Source organism: Strix uralensis, chromosome 1, assembly GCF_047716275.1.
Source record: "Strix uralensis isolate ZFMK-TIS-50842 chromosome 1, bStrUra1, whole genome shotgun sequence".
Lineage (NCBI taxonomy): Eukaryota > Metazoa > Chordata > Aves > Strigiformes > Strigidae > Strix > Strix uralensis.
Window position 1 is genome coordinate 4295626 of NC_133972.1, and position 22374 is coordinate 4317999.

At 46.5% G+C, this 22374-nt stretch overlaps 1 protein-coding gene across 2 annotated transcripts in view; it reads right to left on the bottom strand.

Annotated features, from left to right (window-relative positions):
- Positions 1 to 3287: 3287 nt before the first annotated feature.
- The window catches only part of SMARCC1 (SWI/SNF related BAF chromatin remodeling complex subunit C1), a 93256-nt gene continuing 74169 nt past the window's right edge, over positions 3288 to 22374 (bottom strand). For both annotated transcript variants that reach the window (XM_074873952.1, XM_074873992.1), the window contains 3 exons: positions 20548 to 20806; positions 6968 to 7144; positions 3288 to 5327 (listed from right to left, as the gene is read on the bottom strand). In XM_074873952.1, the coding sequence (XP_074730053.1) occupies positions 5242 to 5327; positions 6968 to 7144; positions 20548 to 20806 (522 nt within the window). In that variant the 3' untranslated portion in view covers positions 3288 to 5241. The remainder of the gene's footprint in view (positions 5328 to 6967; positions 7145 to 20547; positions 20807 to 22374) is intronic.

Here is a 22374-nt window from a genome sequence, read left to right on the forward strand (position 1 = left end):
AGACTAAGAAAAAACCTGAGTAAGAGGCGCCCGAGCTGCTTTGGGGAGAAGAGCCAGCAGAGAGCTGTGTCCTGAGGATGCCAAGGGCTGAGCACAGCACCTGCCCCTTGGGTTCAACACCTCTGGTGTTTGCAAGTGTTCACAGAGTCTGCAAGGAACAACAAATAAAACTGTCACAGACTGGGGTAAGTCAGCTGCAAGCAACGGCACCTTCCCCACCTCTCCTTCCCAGCTCAAGAAACCGGTTTAATACTTGCAGTTTTGCAAAGAGGGCAACTAAACACCCTTCAGACACGCTTTTTATCTTCAAGGTTTTGCTTTTATTACTGCTGGAAACCAGGATGAATCAAAGCAACTATTTCACAGTTAAGGACAAGGAATGAAGACACCACCCCATGGAAAATGAAGAAAAAAAAAAAAAAACCAACTTGGGAGGGCAGAAGAGCTGAACCCCAGCAGCACATGGAGTGGTGAACGCACCTTATCCCCCTCATGGCAGGTCACAGGTATTTCATGATTTCCAAGACTCAGGCTCTATTTCATCTGGAAGAGGGAAGCCAAATTGTATAGCTCTGCGCTGACCCTCCTCCAAGTGCAGAGCCTGTCTCCTGGCCCTGGTCCGCAGCGCTGGAACGAGGGATTGCCATGAAATGGCTCCTGCAGGGATTGGGTGGCTCTTCCAAACAGCACGTGGACAAGTGCTGAGCGAGGAAATGTCCCTGGGGGACCCCAGCAGGACTTGGGCTGACCCTGCATCGTGGAAGGTGCCGGTCTGGGTCTTTGTCAGCCAGATCACCTGCTGCTCCTGCAGGGCGGGCAACCTCGATGCATGGTGACCACCAGCATCGTCACATTTCCAGCCCAGGGCTCGAAACCTGGGAACATGCTAGAAAGGCTGTTGGTTTTGATGGACACCAGGTTGGTTTTATCACACTTTAACTTGGAAGGACAGAAAATGAGAGATTGGAGGAAATTTCAAATCATCACCTCTAGGTTTTTCATTGAAGCCTCCAGGCGACACCCCTCTGCCTGAGAGCTCCTGACAAGGCTCCCCGCAGCGTGACCCCCAGCAGCAGCAGGAGGTTTCAACGAAAAGGGAAATTCCCAGGCGGGCAGCACCCGGGGCTGGGCGGGAGACGGCGCAGACAAAGAGCGACACTGTTCCTGGAGAGCCGGGCAAGGGACCGGCTCCGGCACAGCCAGGCCCTTGGCAGGTCACCCAGACCCACGCTGCCACCGACACATCGTTTCCTACCGGGATTTGGGGGGGATTAGTCCATGGGATGGGCACTGGTGCCTGGCAACACCCATCAGGGTGATCCCCAGCAGCCTTGTTGCTGTAAAACCCGCAGAGCTTGAAAAGGAGTTTCCAGCCTCGCCACATCCTTCATTTTAAAGTTTCTCGTGAGAAAGGTGCAGGAATTGAAATAACAGCGTCAGAGGACCCTGCGCACTTGCATACTTGGATACCCCAAACTCTTTAGGTGTCCTAATGTGCGTTTTTGGCTTTAAGTCAGCCAGAAAAAAAAAAAAAATTGCAGCTTTTTAGGAACCACATGGTGGAGCTGGTATTGCCAGACAGGACACAGCCGCAACGGGGAGTTTTAGGATATTATTAGGAAGTGGAGACAAGTGCAGGCAGGGGGTGTGAACGTCTGTTCCCGTTCCTGGTCCACTGCCCCATCGCTCCTCCTGCCAACAAGGCAACAGCGCTAAGAAAAGAATCCTGCACACCAGATCTGCTGCCTCCAGCAGCATCAGCTTATCCAGACGAAGACGCAAACCCCTCCCAGCAGCACACGTTGGCAGGAGAGACAGGAAATATTTTGGACAAGGCAGAAGGGCTCAGCACTGAGCACATAAGCTTCCATTTACCCCAGTGACATCTTGGTCTCAGATGACCCCACTGCAGTTTTGGAGTGGACACTGAGCCTGTCCAGAAGAGCTAGAGTTTAGAGCCCTGTCCTAAACCTGCCTTCAGGCTTAGTGCATTCGTATCACAAAGCTGAGAACAGGAAGGAATTTGCTCTCATTAACCCCACACCCCAGCAGCCTGAGCGACCCCAGGCCTTAGGTACTGGCTCCCACCCCATCACTTGGGCCAGCTGAGGGGATCTGAACATCAGTACAGCCAAAGCAGGGTCCCAAACTGCATCTAGACCTCCACTCCACTTTTCATTACTGTCAACTTCTGTAACTGCAAAGCATTAAAGGCCCATAAATAGGAAAAACTGTTCAAAAATTGACCCTATGTTCTACCCTATTCTTTGCATTCCTTAAGAAAAAGGTCTTCAAGACGAGAGGAGGAAAAATGACAATCGCTGGCCGTGCCAGAGGGTGGGAAGGGTGCAAGCACAAGGGACAAGCCTTGCTGAAGGCACCTGGAGTGCAAAAGCACAAATTACTGCTGACCTTCCCTACCCGGCCCTAAGCGGGAGCAGCACTACGGAGCCCACCAAGGCAGCATTCAGCAGGAGACCCCAGCCCTGGGGACCTCCCACACCAGCGGAGGAGGAATCCCAATTAGGGATGGGGCTTTCTGGACCTGGGGGCTCATCTCCAGCCCTGGGCTTTTCCTTCTCCAGCTGCAGGGCGTCGGGGACCGCAGGCATTACGCACACGGGATGCCCGGGAAGAAGTGCCACTAGTCTGCTCCTTCAGGAAAAGGCTCTTACTTGGTGGAGTAGCAGGAGCATTTAGAATAAAATCCAGATGGGCTTCCCGGTTTCAGTTTAATCAAAAAGGCAAACTCTCCTGGCAGCCTCTGGAGCCCTGCAGGAGAGCACAAAAGATCTGAATATCCAAATTAAACAATTAACAGTGAAGCTGGTAGGGGAATAGAGGAACGGTGGGACCCTGCTAGGTCAGCGTGCCCAGTCCTCCTCTATTAAAATCCGCCCCTTCAGAGCACTCGCTTTCAAGTGCGCGATACAACTGGGAACACGAGCCTGAGCAATCATTCAAGTTAGCACAGCAAGACAGTGGGAAAGCAGGAATCAAACAGAAATAATCCTATTAGGCCTCGAATGCTGGTTTACCTTTGTCCGCGTTCATTAAGCTTTTTAAATCTGAAATAGCATTTTCCAAAGCGGCGCATTGTGAAGGGCTTTCGCTTACCTGTGTTGCTTTGGTGTCTCCCACCTCGCTGAGTAACAAGCTCAGGCTTTGTATTTACTCCATTGTAGTTAAGATGCAGCCCCAAAATAGACTCGTATCGTATTAACAATTCTCAGCTCATCCACAACACACAGGGAGGGAAAGGAGACTCCAGACAAACTGGCACAAGCTTTGTACAAAAACCACATTTTTTTTGTTTTATTTCACAAAATTGGGTGGCTGTGTTGCAGGAATAAAACCGGCCCTATACATAGGATCAGATGAAAAAGTCAGCACGATTATTTATACAGAAACACAACAGTGTCAAGAATTCAGGTACTCTGTAGGATCATCACTAGTACAGTAAAAAATAGTCTCCACCTGGATCCTTTATATTTGAAGTTGATCACGCTAAAAACAACCTGAGGTTATTCTAAACTGGACTACGGTCTGAACCAGAAAATCCCATGCTCACCCCAAAGACCCTGGAGGGAAAAAGTAACGTTGGGGATGAATTTCCTTTGTGGGAGGTGGAAGGCAGGCAGGCCCTGACCGCTCTCTGCTAGGCACTGTGGATTCTTAGAGCTCGACGGTGGAAAGCATCGTTCCTATGCACTGGAAGTAACGCGGCTGCAGCCGACGGCCCGAGCGCGCAGCGGAGGTGCAGGCAGCCCAGAAACGGTTACTCCGCACTCACGTACTCTCAGGACCTGGAAAGTTGGACCGTTAACGTGGATGAGTCAATCACCTGAGTGCTCTTCAAAGCAAATCCTTTGTTTTTTTAAAGTGGTATAAGCGGTTCTGTAGGTTTCAGATTATTTGGGAGATTTCTCTCCGGTCAAGCCTTAGACCACCACCTCACGCTTGGTCGCTGAAAGCCACCCTTTAAATAAGCAAGCAGTCTTCAGACCTTCGGCAAGGAAACCTGTGAAAGCCTCTCAGGCCAGGAAGAGGGCAGAGAACCCGAATCACAGTCGGCAAAGGACTTTTTGCAGTCACTAACGACGAGCAAACAGGCGGTTTTGGCAGCCCGGAGGTCTGTATCAGCAGTACTGCGCTGGTGGTCTCGCCCAACGAGGGCTCCTAGATCTGCCTGCTGAAGCTGTTCCCTCACCCGCAACCCCCCCGACCAAGGAAGCTCAGCGTGAGGAAGGTGATGTGTGAGTTGTCCCGAAGACGCGTACCATGGTCGCTGACTCTGCCCACCTCGGCTGTCCGCAGGAGGTAGTTCTGGCATTCGCATCCCAGCCATCCCAACCCAATCCCATATGCTAGCACTTCTTCGCTATCTACTTTTTTTTTTTTTTTTGTTTTGCTCATTTTAAAAAGTAAAAAGTATATGCTCCAAAAAAGAGGGACTAAAAATCATGGTTTTATTCCTCAGTTGGCTACTGTACCAAACTACTCAGAGGGAAGGTTCAACTACCACCTTCAAAGGCAAAAGAAAGTTAAAAACTGGAGCAAGAAAACTCCTACCGTTGAGTGGTTTTATTCCAATTGATTCACTCCTGGCTTCATTCGCACTGGATCAATATTTTCTTTAATAAGTTAGCAAGGCAGCCCCAGAACTACCTGTAATGAACACGGCTGGCATTCCTGCACCTCCCGTGCTACAGCACGCCCTTATTTTCCTTCTCCGCTCAAAACATTGGTTTGGCATCCGATCGTGCTGTTTTGCTCTGCCTGGAGAACCCGAAACATTAAATCACAGGTGGAGTGGGCATGTGCTACATCCTAAAGCTCAGTTAATGCCTCCACCTTAAAAGCTTTGTTTTTTTACCCTCCCCAGGAGAACCCAAAGCTCAAAATACCAAGACAAACGAAACCAGCGTCGAGCACACGCTGAAAGGCAAGCGGGCCGAAGCGTGAAGGACTTCCCACCAGCAACGTGGAGGCACTACTGGCATCTTTGATCTAAAGCTTTCCCGAAGGAATGCCAAGTACTGCCAGGTGAGGAGCGGCGGCGAGGGGGGAAAAAAGAAGACGCTGTGTAGATGTGCTTGTATACGTGTACATATATGCACACATACACGACCGGGGCAGGCCAGCGGGAGGGGACGACCTCCCAGGGGAACAGAAGGTAACTGAGGAATTCATTTTTGGTCACCACGATGTTGCTGTAGAAGTTCCTTCTTCCTTGGCTGCTTAGGGAGCGGCTGAGGCCGGCGGGGCTCCTGCCGGAGGAGGGGTCACCCCTTCCGCTGGCGGAGGCGGCTGTGCAGGAGGGGGATCTGCAAAAAACCAGCAGAGAAACAGTTGAGCAGGACACCAGGAGGGGCTGAACACGGAAAAGGAACCCAACGCAAACGCCCAGATGTCTGTATACCAAGGGAGATGCGGCCGTCCGAGGGGAAAGCAGCAAGGACTGTCCCCAGAAATGGCCACGATTGCAGCTTCCCTGTCTCTTAAGCTTCAGGTGAAGCTCCACTGCATGTTTTATTGTGCTTTTCAACTGCATGGACTCTGTGAAAGAGGAAAAAATTCCCCTGGTTTTTACAGAAAAGATGACAGGCATGCAGCTCAGTAGCTGGCAAAGTTCATGTCAAGCAACTTTCAGAGCTGGAATTAGCATTTCTCATCTCCCAGCTCTGCACTTCAGCCTTTAGATTATGGCTCTTTTCTATTTAAAATAGATGGAACAATAGACTTTATATAAACAGAGTCTGCACTTAAGCTCTGAACAGTGTATGTAGGTTAAAGCAGAGGAATCCACAGATGCAGCAAGTAGGAGGAAAGAAATGAAGGATACAAAAGGCCAGCTTTCAGGCACAGAGAGATGTTAATGGAACATGACTGACTTGTTTAGTAGTGGAGAAAAAAAAAAGAAATTAAGAGAAGGGAAGAGAGCAAGCAGGAATACAACCTGACATAAGATATTCCCAGCGGTAGAGATTCAGAAAAAGGGAAGGAAAACTAAGGAAAGCTAGAGCACCAGCCGAATAAGGAGCAAATGTCTGAACTAAAATAGCATCAGAATGGAGTATTTCATGCCTAGGCTGGTTAACACCGATGAGTCAGTGCTCCTCAGAACTCCGTTCAGCTGAAGTCAAAATGGGATGGCTTTCCCCAATTATTTTTAAGAGAGAGGTACTACAAGCGATCACAATTCCTGCCTGTCCAGTGACAGGCTACATAACATTTTTGGGGGTTAAGACTGCTGCGCTGAAGCAGACCAGCAGCTTGTCCCAGGCTGCAACTAATACAAATTTATTGAGGAATTCATGACAGAGCACCCTGCACCAGCCAGGCCAGCTCTTCTTTTGCTTTCTGGGTTTGGTCACATTCCCACCCTCGTTCATGTAACACCCACACAGGGGCTACTGACTTCAGATGGGTTTTTTTTTTTTTGGCTGGTATAAATCAACTTCATTTTTGGAGGTGCAGGTATTTATACCCTGTAAGGAACATTCCCAATATATCTTTTGCTTCTTCCTAATTAAGACTTCCTCCTTTTAATTTCACAGTGTTAGGTTTTCTGTAAGGTACTGTTGAACTGAATTATATTCTGACCTCCACTATTTAAGGATTTAGCTATAAGTTAATCCCTGAACCTCTGCTGCGCATTCTTCCAAACTAAGTCAGGAGAGGTTTTTGATGATAACCACAGAGCCTTAGTGTCATTATAAATAAAATAAGGGATGTTACAAATAAAGGACAATGGACTATGTTTGGATGCCTAGAGGGGAGACAAACACTTAAAGCTTCAAGCACACCTCTGGCCCCGGTCTTTGGCTGCCAGCGTGCACAGATCCTATTATTCCTGCAGCAGATAAGGGGGTTTCAACTACAATGACTTTTCCAGCAACAAGGCAAGCGACAGAAAAGCCACACCAGGTATATTCAGAATGTTTTGTGCTGCAGATCCACTTACACATGCCATTTGGAGCTGCTAGAGGAACACGAGGTCCAATGAGATTTCCTGACATGGGTGACATGCCGGGTGGGGGGGGACCGCTGCCGGCTGGATGGATGTTGGCTGACACACTTGGCATCATCCGGCCTGGCATGGGCTGTCCAGGTATCATCGAACCAGGCCCCGGCATCTGACCTGCGAGAGCAGTGAAGAGACACGATCATGAGACTCACGGGAAGCGCGGAAGCGATCAGAAGAGAAAAACAGGGTCTCGCTGTTTTCTGAGTGGTGAGGAAAAAAAAAAAAAAAAAAAGGCTTGTGCATGACAGCCAACTCCATACATGCTCCAAACACCAAAGGAAATGCCTTTTCATCTCCCCAAAGTCAACACACACCCTTCAGGAAGAGCCGCGGGGCACTTGTCATCTCTCAAAAACATCAGCACAAGAAACAAGCTGAAGGTCACACTCGCAGTCAAAACCCAACGTTTTCAGTGAACGCCCACTCAAAAAGACATTTGATAGCAATCTAAATGAAGGCGCGGGAAACAAATTGCACTAGGATAACAAGGCATCAAAGTAAGAGCACTTGATGAAAGAGAGCCGCCACAAAGCCTAATGGATTAATTTAATGGGAGAACTGAAATCATACAGTTAAAAATTGTGCTGTACAGAAACTTCTACCATTAAAAACCCTGGTCTGATGTGAGGAGGTTCCAATAGGTCTTCCTTACACATCAGCTCTGTGAGAGACCTGCATAAAGGAGCTGATAGAATCATCCAGCTTTGGACACCTACAACTTGCTGATTGATGCTTTAAAACCTCATTTGAAGAGATTATTTTGCATAATCCAGTTACATTTACTTTTAGACTCTTACATAAAGGTACAGTATTTCAGTTAGAAAAGCAGCTATTAGGCATGGATTGTAAGGGCTTCCTTCAGAAGAGCTCATTCTACCCCAAACCCCGGGCAATTATGTGAAATAAAGTGTGATGACAGAACCCTTGAACAAAAAAAAAAAAAGGCTCTGAACATACATAAAAAGCATCACAGCCACACTGGCTGTTAAAGCCATGAAAGTGGGAGCTCTGGATTTGGGACCAAGTCAATGCCTCAGCACAAACACTATTAACTCTTACTTATGCTCAGCTTTGGAACAAGAGCTTGAGTAATATTTTATTGATATCTGTTACTTCCATTTTCCAGGATGTCAGGAAATTGCACCGGCTCACAAGCTATTGCCTGAAATAGGTGGGTTACAGCTCCTAGCAAGCACCCTCTGGGCAGAGGTAGGATCATATGGGCCCACCCAGCAATTCCAAGCTCTGCTGATACGAGACGGAGCAGCCTCAAAGATGGATCAGTGGGCTGGTCTATGCCTGAATGCTTGGCAATTTATGACCTAAGAGAGCAATAATCTACACTTTAAAATAACTCTGGTAATCAAAAGCAAACCCTGCTCTTTGGGAGCTGTCAGTACTTAATGCCCGAGGGCCATGTCCCATGCTCTCACAGAGGTGAAGTCCACCACCCATCTCAAATCCTTCTTCATCACTGCCCTTCTGCAGAAAGCTAGGGAAATCACTGAAGAGCGCTCCAACCTACTGAACAATCGTCAACAAAGAGAAAAACACAACACAAATAGATGAACTCGCTCCACTTCGCCAATGTTTGGTGCCTTCGCTAACCACACAAGTCTGCCCTGCTCAGCCACGTCCCTCCAGAAGATGTTCATCTTGGATATCTAAAGCACTCAGTAGCTCATCTAGCCCTTGGTTGCTGTTCTCTGCCTGTAGTTCCTCAGCACTTTAAACCAATAACCTGCTCTGAGAAAGACAGGCTATCCTTGCAGAAAGGCAAGGCAGGATGACGGTATAAAGCACTACTTCCTTCTGAAACGGGAGCTACTAACAGTCCTAGCACAAAAGACTCCAACACACCACAGCCCACTGGCTTCATACAGTCCTGGAGATCTGTGGCAGAGGTGCTGAACCACCTTAAATTCACAGGGAGTCGGAAGCATCAAACCATGAAAACATAATACAGCAGCTCCTGGTCACACAAGCAAGAGGTCCATGAGCCAACCTGATGCTGCTTGTTCCAGGAGCAAGACTAGCACAGCTGCAAGCAGCAGATATGAAGCTCTACAGAAACCATCAGATTTTTCTAACGTTTACAAAGGAAAAAGAACTCTGGAAATTTATCCCTGGACACACTCCATCACTGATTAGTGGCCTGCAGTGCACATCATGGCATTTCCATCACTGTATATTAAAGAGCAGCAGCAAACCAGAAAAGCCGTGTACACTTCAGCCTTAATCCCCTCTTTTGTTCCCGCTATCAACAAAATATTTTCTGCTTTGGCCATGGTGAATAGATGGTTTTGAAGAAGCCCTTTGGAATCCTTACACCTCCAGTCAACAGCCTAAAGAAGAAAGAAAAGGTGGGACATCTCCTAAAAGTGCATGGCATGCTTTTGGGGGTAACTCAAGGTGACCAAGTCCTGTACACATGAGCTCCAGGGACTGGTTTCCCTTTTGTAGAGAAGTTGAGCTGGATGTTCCTCAGCGTGGCCCATTCGCCTTCCCCTCAGCAGCAACAGGCTGTAGGAGGACTGAAGTGTTTTCTCCATCACAGAATAACAAGGGTTGGAAGGGACCTCGGGAGGTCTCAAAGCAGGGTCAAGCTCTGAGGTCAGACTAGGTTGCTCAAGGCTTTGTCAAGACCTGACTGATCTCCAAAAGTGCCAGAAACGGAGACTGCACCACCTCCCTGTACAACCCATTTCAGTCCTTGACCTCCTTACACCCAGTCAAAACCTCTCATGTTGCAGCTTATGTCTCTCTTTCTCTTACAGAAGAGCCTCTCTGTCTTTTTGATGACTTCCTCCTCGGTATTGCTGGTAGGTCCCTCCACAGCCGCCTCCTCTCCAGGCCAAACAAGCCCAGTTCCCTCAGCCTCCCCACGGGGAAAGCGCTCAGGCCCTTGGACTGTATTTGGTGGCCCTCTGCTGAACTCACTCCAGTTTAATCGATGCCTTGCTTGTACCAGGGGACCCAATCCTCCAGATGTGGTCTAACAACTGCTGAGTGGTGGGGGGACAACCACGTCCCTCAAAACCTGCTGCCTGTGCTCCTGTTCGTGCAGCCTGGGACGCTGCAGGTCTCCCCCGGCTCACACTCGGCGTTGCTGCCCGCCAGGACCCACAGGGCCTTTTCCACAGAGCTGCTCCTCGGGGTTAGTCCTCCCAGGTACAGGACTTGGCGTTTATCCTTGTGGAATTTCACAAGGCTTCTGTGAGCCCATTCCTCCAGCCTGCCTCAGCCCTCCTGAATGGCAGCCCTGCCCTCAAGCGTATCAACGGATAACACGCAGATAATGGAAGATTTAAGCAGACACGGCATGAACTTACTGCTGCTGGCATCTGTGCATCTGTTTTGGTCCAGCTCACTCCGAGATGAGGAGTGGGCAGAAAGGGCATGGCAGGCAACACGAGAATGCTGTCACCGAAAGCAACAGCCAGGCACAGGCTGAGACTTAAAGACATCGTAATCTATTAATACTAGAAGTGGGTTGAGCGCTACAGGAGCAGTGCTGTCGAAGAGATAAAACGCTGTTGGGTTTGCAAACGGCCCCTTTGCAGGCTCTTTGTAATTGTTCTGCATTAGTGCTGAGCTTCTAGGAAACTGCAGGAACCAGTCTGGGGGTAGGTATGATCTCAGCCCGAAGGGATCAGCTCTGAAGCACGGCCTGTCGGAGTACACGGGGGCAGCTGGGTCAAGCTCCAGAAGTTGGGATTTTCCCCAATTTGCAGCAGACAGACGTGGGAACTTTTCACATGCCCGATGTTACGTGATGACCTGTGGCACTACAGTCACAGCAGCTTGAATTTCAGTTGCTGGAAATTCTGGGTGAAGTATTAAAAAAACAAACATGAAAAAATATCCTGCATCCCCAGCAATCTCAGTCTACACAGAAGAAAAGGGGACTTATCTGGCCACTTCAGCAACTGATACGCTGTTCTCTTCAGTTATGAAATGTCCTGACAACTTCAAAGTAGTTACTTTCCAGGAAAAATTTATATTATTCTGCTCCATTTACCTGTGCAAGAAGTCCTCCAAGAGTAGCTTGTATCTTCAGTGCCTGCTTTTGCAAATATAGTCTATACCTTAGAGCCCAAACCACAAGAACACTGCAGGCTGGGTTTGCTTCACAGGCAAAGGGGGAATTTAAGCCTCTGCCTCACTGCACTGATAGGCTGCATACTCCTGGGCCATTTGAAGTCTTCTAGTGGACTCAATATTTAATAGAGAAGTGGAGTCGGTGTAGAGACTGAGGCGTACAATTAATGTCCATCAGGGTACTTGGGAGAAAGTCTGTATGGGGGCAGGGATGACAGCTTATTACATGGCTAAGAGGTATGGGAAAAGCAAATAGGAAGCCTTTATTTCCTTGAAAACAGAATTAAAGGTGGCCACGGCGATTCTTATGCTGCAGGTTTAAAAACCCACTTTCGCAGGAGTTAGTTACACTGTGGAACTCGCTAACACGAATTTGCAGAGGGTAGGTCTATTGGTGGCTCTGAACACACCAGTTCAAAGCAGCCCCTAAGCACTGAGCATCAAAACGCTCGAGGAGTATGACTGTGGAAGGCTTATCTGCATTTACCCTGTTTCTTACAGTCTTCACAAAGCATTTGCTATCCATCAGATCAAAGACGGCGACGTGAACCTCTGGGCTGGCCCAGTACACACACACTCACAACCTACCCGTGAAAGTCAAGTTTGCCAGAGAACAGAGCAAATCACAGAACCGTCTGTGGAAAAGCCCTTGAAGCTCCTCCAGCCCAACCATGAACCTCACCCTGACCGTTCCCAACTCCACCAGATCCCTCAGCGCTGGGTCAACCCGACTCTTCAACCCCTCCAGGGATGGGGACTCCCCCCCTGCCCTGGGCAGCCCATTCCAACGCCCAACAACCCCTTCTGCAAAGAAATCCTTCCTGAGAGCCAGTCTGACCCTGCCCTGGCGCAGCTTGAGGCCATTCCCTCTTGGCCTGGTGCTGGTTCCTTGGCTCAAGAGACTCATCCCCCCTCTCTGCACCCTCCTTTCAGGGAGTTGTAGAGGGCCAGGAGGTCTCCCCTCAGCCTCCTCTTCTCCAGACTAAACCCCCCAAGTTCCCTCAGCTGCTCCTTGTACGACATGTGCTGGAGCTGGCATACTGAGCTTCAACATTGGAAACTGTGTCTGGATCTAGATTAGCTCACACAAGTGAGATGAGCACTGCTTCCTCCTATGTCCTCATCCTCCCACTCCTTCCACGCTTTGACTCCAGTGTTGTGCTCTGAGAGGGTACCGCACAAGAAGAGCAGCCACTTGGTACATCAAGACAACATTATTATTCTCTTAAGAACTCTGGCTGGAGTAGGTCTTTTGTTTTTAATGAATTCCTGTATTTTCAACCCCTCCCCGCAAAAGCAACCCCAAAAAATTGCAGCTACAAGCATGCAGAAGATAAGGCAGACTCACAGAAGCAGGTACAGGGCAACTCAAACCGCTAGAGACAGCTGGTGGCAGGGGCTGAACCTTGCCGAGACAAGATAAAACACTGCTCAAAGACGTAGAGGGCTTTGTTGCAAAACGGAGAGAGAAGATATTCAGAGTTATGAGGGATGTTGTTCACTGACAAAATTAAGGTTGATCGGGAAATAAAGATGTAAAAACTGGAACAGCGCTGCTGTGCTTGAGAAGAGCAGAAAAGCTGGGAACTGAGAAATCCCCAGCCTGGGAGCTGCCGCTTGGCAGGAACCTCAACCTCTCCAAGTGTAATCTGGCCATCCTCCTTCTAACACCACATGCCCACAAGATTCTCTCCACACTAAAGTGATTTAATATTAAAAAACCTCTTCTGAAACACCTGAAACTGGATCAGACTTACTACACACTGAGCAGCTTCACAGGAGGTCTTAAGCTCTAACACCGGGCAAGTATTCCTTCGGCGAGAGAAAGCGTGTCAAACCTGCAGCAGTGCAAAGATTCAAGGACTACGTTTTATATTCAAATCAACCAGTCAAGCTAAAATCACCACTAAACAGAAGTTAAATCAACTTTAAATAAATTTGTTCCTTCATAAATTCGAAGTGTGTCATGACTCTGAATCTCAATGATGCTCCTTGGGAAGCACCCTCCTCCCCGGACCAAGGAGTCTGTAGAGTTTTTTTCCTCTCAAATCTTGGACATTTAAAAATAAGCAGCACTGCAAGTTTTTCTGAAGACGCCTGTAAGCTGCATTTAAAAGACAGGGTTGGTTGGCTGCCCATTTTTTGCCTTCCTGACATGGTATGCAACAATTTTATCTTAAAATTAGCTTAGGGTACTTGCAGAGGAACAATCCTATCACGTACCAGAACTTCAAAATGCTGAAGCTGAGCGGCAACCAAGCAATACCCAACCAAACTGGGATTAAGCAAGGGGAAATTACTACTACCACTACCACTACTAGCCCTATTTCTATAGAGATGGTACTTTTTTTTTTTTTTTTTTTAATTTTTACAAGTGATACCGCTTCAAGACAGCGGCTCAAGCATAAAATGTGGAAGTGTGACCTATATAAGGGGGAGAGCTTAAAAACAGCAGACGCAGTAAGAGATAAAGCCAAAAGGTTCAATAAAATGAGATTTAGCAGACTAAAAAAAAAATCCTTTACATGTTAAGAGATTGTAGACATTTTCTAATGCATGCTCTGAAGCGCTCCACTATTAGCAAACCGCCAACTGCAGATTCACATTACAGTGAAACAGATGAGGAACAGTTTTTAAAGGATCTCCAAGGTATTTATCTCTATTAAAAAAGCCTCTACCTCTATTAAATCAGCTACTTGAGAGGCACTGGAGTGGCAAACAGTTTCAGTATTTTTCTTTCACTGTAGCAGGGGCATGATGCACAAAGCTTGGAGCCGACTCAAGTCCTCCTGCACACCTCTCCCTATTTACCCTTCACAGAGAAAATCTGCAAACGCAGCCAGCGCTGCATGAAGGGAGTCTCTCCTTTGGCAGCCAGGATTTTGGAGGGGAGCAAAGCCGGCTGTGCTCTGACGTTCCTCTGATCTCCACAGGGGACGTGCCTCGCTGCAGTCTCGCCCTCCTACTCCTGAATTGTTTCTGACATGGGAAGAAGCAGAGCACCGCTCCGGGGAATGCCCGCGAGCTTCACCGCAGAGCAGCTCCGCAGCACTGCAAGACGTGCTGCTGCCCACCAGGAATGGTTTTCAGAAGACCCACAAATCTGTACTTGGTACCAACCTCCCAGACACGTCCTTTCCTCCGGCACGTCCTCTCCCCACACGCACTGCAGCAGACAATCCCATAACCAAGAAGGGTGAATAATTAACCACAATAACTCATTTAGCATCGCGTCTCGGGGGAGAGGCAGAATTTCCACTTCGCTTGCATATTGCATTTCTGTCACTCCCCTCTGGCGCGGAGGCAGCGACACCTCCAAACGCCGAGCTGCACCGTGCCAGGCTCGCGGGGCCCCGACATCCACAACACCTCACTGTTATTTTTCTACAACAAAGCACGCACGATAGAAGATACTTTGTCAAGAAGCTGCTTAGTGCATCACACCGGCAAGGACAACCGTTCTGCAGGGCAGCACCAGTAACCTTCAAATATTAATGCATCTTCAATAATGGATTCTCGTAGGGAGCTGGGAGCTGCTCAGACTTCCTGGAGAAGCTCTGCAGATGTTAAGACGACAGTACAGTGCAAGTCACTAAAACACCACCCAGCATCCCCAGTGGAATGGGGGATCCCATAGTTGACTCCTGAATCAAATATTCCAGCCCATAATGTCTCTTGCCTGGCCAGGTTTTCATACAGTCAAGAATATACTGGAGGGCACCCAGCGTGGCTTTGCGGTTTCTGTACGACCAACCACCGAAACACCTTGCAAACCACACCTACACACAAATTACGGCCCTGTGGATGCATTCTGCAAACCCAGTTACCACCCCTATGACTCGACTTTCATCTCACTACTCCCTGCATGGCTCCTGCCAGCAAGCTCCTTACATGCGATGGATAAAAAGCAAGCACTGACAGTTCTTAGAAAATATTTACCAAAAGGAAGTGAACCCAAAATCCTTATCGGTATCAAAAAAAAAAAAAAATTCTGGAGCTGCAATCAGTCCAATAGGTAAGTAAATAGCATCCAGTAGCTCAATTTAAAACCACAAGTTTTCAACAATGAAATGCACAACACTTACTTGAAAAACCACAAGCCCAAAATTACTTACAAAGCATTATTTTGAACACTTCAACCATCGACAGAAAATTATGCAAAATATATTGGGGGGGGGAAGGTTATTAAAGTTACTCATCCAGCCATAGTGGGAAGTGTATCCTTACCTCCCTATTCCATTTGTGCTTTGGGTCAGAAATTCTTTACTAGCTGAAAAGCCCCCCTGAAAGGAAGAGTTAATTAATGACAGCTATTAATACATATCTATCTCTCTTCCTCCACGAATTTCAAGAAGTTTCTCGTATTACACACCACCAGTATCACCAGTACGAGGCACTTCTCATTTCACAGATAACGAGAACAGTGCGCAAAGAGAAATCAATAATGTGCTTCAAATGATACATCCAGCAGCAAGGCTGGTAACACAGGAAGAAATTGGGAATTTTATTTGCCATTATAATTATAAGGTACAGCTTTTCACAGTGAAATTGGAATCCAATTTTATTTTTCTATTTTAAAAGCCTTCATTCCAGGGGAAAGGAGCGAGCAAAATAAATTCAGTCAAAATGAAATTAAAGTAAAAAAATGGGGGAAACGAACTAGTAATGGGACTTTTCTGAAATCAGTGCCTGTGCCAGAGAACAGCAACATACTTCTGGTCACTGAGGTGACCAGAATCTCATCACACCCAAGCACCGAAGGACAAACCGACGGCAGCCAAACTCGGACTGGAGAAGCAGACATCAAGTTAAACCACACGTCACAGCAAACGGGAAACAGAGTCCTATTTCGAGTCTTTAAACTCAAAGCTTTAACCATCAAGCCATGTTGCTTGCTGACTAGCAGAAGGACAGTTAACCCAGACCCACAAAGGAAAACCTGGGAGAAGCAGCAAAAGCTTTTAAGCAGCCTCTCTGGCTGTGCATTGTACACTGTCCGCTGTAAAACTTTCGCTTTACGTGGAATTCCCCAACAGCTCTCCCCTCTCTGGAGGAGCTCTCCTGACTCGTCTTGGTTTCTCTTTCACTGAACCTGCCTGTGGGCCCTGGCCTCTGGACTGATTTTAGCTCTTCACCATGTCCCAACGACTTCTATGGTCCAGCAGAACCAGACAGGGCCGTGACAATGAAAGGCAGCGCACTGCAAAGACTGACACCCGGCTGGAGACGTCCCCCGGCTGGAGACGTCCCCCGGCTGTTTCCAGAGACTGACATCTAAGCTAAAGAACATTTTCCTGGAAAAAGCTTCACTGTAGCTTTTAGTTAAGAGATTTGGCTTAACTGCTTCTGCCTCTGAATCCAAAAAAGCCGTAGCAGGAATTTTTTTTCTTCTATTTATAAATGCCTTTTCAGATCCTTTCATCACTTTGTTTCCTACCATCTCTTCAGCTTTTGTCAATCACTTTAAAGACATCCGACTTAGCGTTTTTTTCACAGTCTACTGAACCAACAGTTACACTTTTAGTCACTATTAAGGTCAGAAACCTGTTTGAAAACATCACTGAAAACCAAGGTGAAGTCTGGAATTAAAACCATGCAGCTGAACAGGAAATTGTGCAGGGTTTTTCCATCTCCAGCTTCCCCTCGGGGCTGTTTTGGAAGGTTGCCCACTGGTGCCTCTCAGTTAGTGCTAAGTTGTTTTGGGATTTTTCCTCTAACGCAAACTGAATGGGTCAGTTCTTCCTGCAGAGCTGTCAGACCAGCAGGCAGCAACTTGTCTAAATCTCCAATAACATCTTTATACCTGAATGAAGAATTACACCATGGTACTCATCACAGAGGTTTCTTGAAATTGGCCACCTCGGGGACAGCAGGTTGTTATTGGAGAGAAGCTGAGAACTCGGGTTAGGAAACTGCTCCTTCTTCTCACAAAAGCATGTCGGGAAGCACTGGGAAGCTGTACACCAACAGCTCTGAACCCAGAGAGTCATCTACAGGACTAAGAGCAGCCAAAAAAAAAAAAAAAGCTTTCAGGCTTCCTCTGCAAGTGTATCTGAGCCCTCCCTTGCAGGGTTAAATTCATCTCCCTACAGCCTCCAAATTTTGGCCTCTCCACCAAGACTGCAGGAGACTCATGGGCAGGCATGCAGTGAGGGAACTTTGGGATGCGTGGTCCTTAAGGTGAAGTTCACCAGTTTATTTCAGAGGATCCCAAATTAGCAACTGAACAGCAAAAATTGCTACTGATCTACGCATGTACACATCTGTCATGAAAACATGGGACTACTAATGCACCAAGACTTACAAGTCCAATAAATACACCACAATTGCACTAAAAATGTCAAAGTAAGGAAAATATGTAGGATACAATAGAAGCTCTACAGTATTTATCACAGATTCAGCACGACCAATGTGATAAGGGATTATTTTTTAACGCATATAATACACGGGGTGTGCGTACACAAAATTCAACCGCTGGCTGCTTCAGCATGTCAGTAAGATTTCTGGAGACTGCTGCATGCAACAGAGATATCTCCAGCAGAAATTCTCTCTGCGATGATGTACTGATTTGTCAAGGAAAGTCAAACTCTGGGCATCTTAAACTACCTAAAGAGAAAATCAGGTCAATTTGTGAGTCACTATCTCTGGGGACTAAAGGACCCTTAAGTTACTATTTACACATACGTGCCCAGAACTGGCTCAGAGCTGAAGTGCTGAACTCACTCGAGGGAAGAGTGAACTACTCAAATTTTCTTCCCTGCCCTCAAGTTATACAAAACTCCACTGTGAAGCCAAAGAGCTTTGGCACTTGTGGACTTCCCAAGTATTTCTAACAAGCTTCCAACTGAAGTGCCTGAGGAAGAGAGAGTGTTCTGCTTTCTAGACAAGATCAGTTGGGATATGGTAGAAGCAGCCAAGGGTTTGCTTTCAAACTCTCAAAGAGCCTCTGAATTCTCACCTTCCCAAAAATATCAAACCAGCAAACTGTCAGACTAGGTAAAAGGAAGATCTAGCCCTGTATCTGTATGGCATGAGACAGCACCACATGCTTCACCACTGCGGGAGCCAGAAGTGCTGTGCCTCATCCATCAATTTGCTGCACTCCAACAGGAGGGGTGGTGGTGGTGAAGTCAATTTATTGACTAACTTTAATCAAATTTGAAAAAGAGATGTACTGACTAATTAACACGGTACCACACTCCCCACAATACACACTGAAAGGGATCACTGGGGATATAGAGGGCCTGGATGGTTATGACGGGGCTGAAGTAATAAGATATTATGTGAACCAAGGATGTGAATACATTAGAAATCAAGTTTTATTAGTCCCCTAGTGAATACAACAATGCATTTAATCTTGTTACATTTTCACTCTCAATAGCAGCTTGTAAGTAAGAGCTAGTCTAATGATATGCAATGATTCCCCCCTTTAATCTGTTTTCAATTTGCCATTTTTCCATTTCACAGAATGTCTCTCCATTCTACCGCTAAGTGAATAGCGCTGAGTTGTCGATACAGCATATAATAGACAAACTGAGCTACAATATTATTTGAATCTAAAACCCAAACCATATATTAGCACACTCCAAATTCAATTTCAGCAAAAGACCGAAACAGCTCCCAAAACAGTATCAGCGTTAACTTTTTGTCCACAAGTGCATAACGAACCCAGGAACTCACTAACGGGTCTTTTAAAAAAGATAGTTAGCTCAGGCATCTAAATCACAAGACAGCTAACTCTTACCTTCCTCTCCAGTAAGTATTACTCTGCATCTGTTGATTGAATCAAGTTTTACGACTGTGGAGATTCACCCAGTTGGATGAGATGCTTCACACTTTCAAGGTGTTCTGCAAGTCCTGCTAGTTTACGATGCACTTTTACTCTTTTCCAAACCATACACTCAACACAGGCCTTTTCCCAAGATGAAAACTCAAGCTCCTGCAGGCCTTCTGCTACCATGTCCTATTTTTGATTATGATACCCCACACTTTTCAGCTGCTTCAGCAGCAGCCTATGCAAGACCTTCTGAAATATTTTTGGCTAATAACCAATCGGGTCTTTTTAGAATGGTTTTTGGTCAAGCAGCTGAAAATTGACAAAAGCTCTTCTCCTTCGCTGCAGTCTAGTCACACCATCAGGTTACTACATGCCAGATGGTTCTATTCTATTTCAAATTATCATTTCAACAACATTTAGCAAGTGTAGTAAAGCCTTCAATTCCAATTCCCATAAACATCTTCACAGCAGAAGTACAACATTTGGTAGTCTCAATCCCTTTTAACAGTAAAACGTTTAAAGGTGAGACTGCAAATACTGTTAGCAACTTAGTTACTTAACAGTAGGGCTGTTAGTTTTGCCATTAAGTACAAATAGTTGTTCTGAATAAATGGCAATAATATTTTTTATGCCCAGTGGATGTTCCTCCTCCTGAGGTGAGGCACAGTCACATCACCACCTTATTTATCCATCCTCCGGTTTAAGAGTATCTCCACCCTTGGAGATACCCAAACCTCAAAAGGCCAAGTCCCTGAGGAACCTGATCCAGGTGGCCTTGCCCTGAAGACTTTCAAGGGACTCTTCTGACCAACACGGTTCTGTGACACTCATCTGGCATCAAGCTCAAGTGAAGCAGGCAGAAGCCAGAAGCAAAGCGCCAAGCAGGGCACAGGAGCCTATTAGAATCAGGTGTCCTGCCAAAGAAAACTGCTTATGGAGCTTCCTGCCTCTGCTTCTCGCCCCAGTTCTCTCCCCTGTGTTCTTTTATACAGTTAGGTGGGTCACAAACTGGAGAATTTGAGGGAAGGATTGTTTTTGAAGGAGCAGAGATCACTAGGCATAAAAAAATGTTCAAGGAAATACAAACAAGCTAAAGCCATGTAAAAATGATATTCAGTGGCAGCTCTGTTTTTTACTTTAGAGCTTGGTGTGAGTATCTCCAAGGATGGAGACTCCACAGCCTTACTGGGCAACCTGCTCCAGGGTTTGATGACCCTCACAGGAAAAAAAAAAAAAAACCACCACCACCACCACAAGTTTTTCTGTGTCTAGATGAAACTTCCGGTGTTTTAATTTGTGCCCACTCCCTCTTGCCCTGTCACTGGGTACTACTGAGAAGAGTCTGGCGCTCTCTTTTGTAGCTTCCTTTTGGGTATCCATCCACATTGATAAGATTCTGCCCTCCCAAAGCTGCATCCGCACATCTGGTAGAGGCAAAGGCTATAAACCAAAGCTGCAGTCCAAGCAAAGCTCATCTTTCTAGCAAACTGCTTTGTAAGAAGCACCATGATAAACCACTACGTAACACAGACCATCCATTACACCTTGTGCAATTTTACCCGGCGCTACCTCTTCCTCTGATTTTAATCTATCCTGAAGGGTGATTAACGTAAGCGGATTTTCTCCTTCCAGCTCTTACCTGGCTGTGGTGGGTGAGGTGGTGGCATTTGGTGGTGCATCATAGGGTACGGCGGAGGCTGCTGATGAGGCAGTAAGCCTGGATGTGCTGGTGCCCCAAGGGGGTTCATCCCAGGCCCACTGGAGTGCTGGTGTGACTGCTGTGGGGTTTGACTGTGCTGCTGCTCCATTTGCTGACGAGCCCTTAATTCAGCATATTTCAGCTGTTCCATGTGAAAATTCTGGCGTTCTGTCAGCAATTGTTGCCTCTGCTGCTCTAACTACATCAAAAATAGGGGAAGAAAGACAAAGCGAAGTTAAGAACTATACATTTAAAAGCTGTTTCTGCAAATCAAACACCTATCTATTGATACAACTGTCCGATTTGCAGCAGGTTTTGGTAAAGGATCCAGGCCATCTTCCAGCTGGAACAGCTGAACTCACTTTGTTTTGTCCTAAAGAATCTCTCAGTAATACAACACATCCCTCAATGAGTACTGTGCAGAGCATTCAGCTGCAACACAATTCTAGAAGAAACCGTATGTTTTTCTCTCAATCTTCTGCACGTTGGAACGACGGGAAACAGGAAACTAAAGAGATTTTCCAGGGCAAAACCAAAGCAGAACATGTGTGCACCAGCACGAGCTCGGTGATTACAGGCAGGATCCTACTCCGTATCTTTACGGAGTGTAAGTGTAGGACTCGGACGTCATGATAGCCAGACAGCAATGATTTGTGCTATTAAGAAGAGTATTATGTAAAAACAAACTCGTGTAATTTAGGCCAATTAACACAGAACAGGCTACTTTAACTATGAAGCCACGCAGAGGGTAAGGAAGCCCAAAATGAAAAGACAAAAAAGCTACGGAAAATATTTCTTACAACTGGGCATTTATACGATCGATCACCGTCCTGGTTAAGGAAGTGTATGTCATTTGACTTATTTAAGAAGTGATAACACACTTTTCTACATCTATTACTCTTAAGCAATTGGACATATGGATTTGTGTGACTAGTTTACAAATATTTAATGAGTATTTTAAGAAATACTCCATAATTTATCTGAAAAGCAGGTTGCCAAGGAGACTTCCACCTAGCAGAAGTTCTCCAAAAAATCCCAAAGCTCCATCAATACTTTGTGTTAGCAGTTTGACTGCTGACAAAGCACGGATGAAAAGAGAATACCACAGAGCACACATTCACCAACAGAACCAGATGGGGACACAGCCTCATGAATAATACATACTCCTTGTTGGGGGCTGGTTTTCTGCATGTAGGGATTACAATGTGATTATTCATGCTGCCGTGACTCCTTTTTCCTTGACCAATCTGATACGTTAGCGGGAAGAACTTGATAAAATGAAGAGGCATGTACACCAATGGTGTAATTGTGCATGTGTGGAAACACATTCAGTAGGTGGCAGGCAGTTCAGAGAAGAATTACTGCAAATGACCCCAAACAAAGGCTCAGGCAAGAAGGACGGCTACACCACACTTTTTATATTCCTTTTATACTCTTCTGTATTCCTGCTTTGTTCTCTTTATGGTACCCTATCTTGCTACAGTTTAAAAAAAAAAAGAAAGAAGAGGTCTTTACAAGTATCCCCAAACAGCATCCAGTGCCTGAAGATACGACTTTTACTTAGGAAAACCAGTGAAAACTTCCCTTCTACACATTCCCTCGCCTCAGGATGAGAGAAGAAAGTTGGACAGAGGAAAAAGGAACGTAAACACAAAGTTATAACACGAGCTGGTCTTAAAACTGATGCAGAGCCCAAAACACCTGGTTCTGCACTAGCTTCTTGCATTTGTTGTAGCCATTTCAGAAGCGGGTTTACAGTCACAGCCT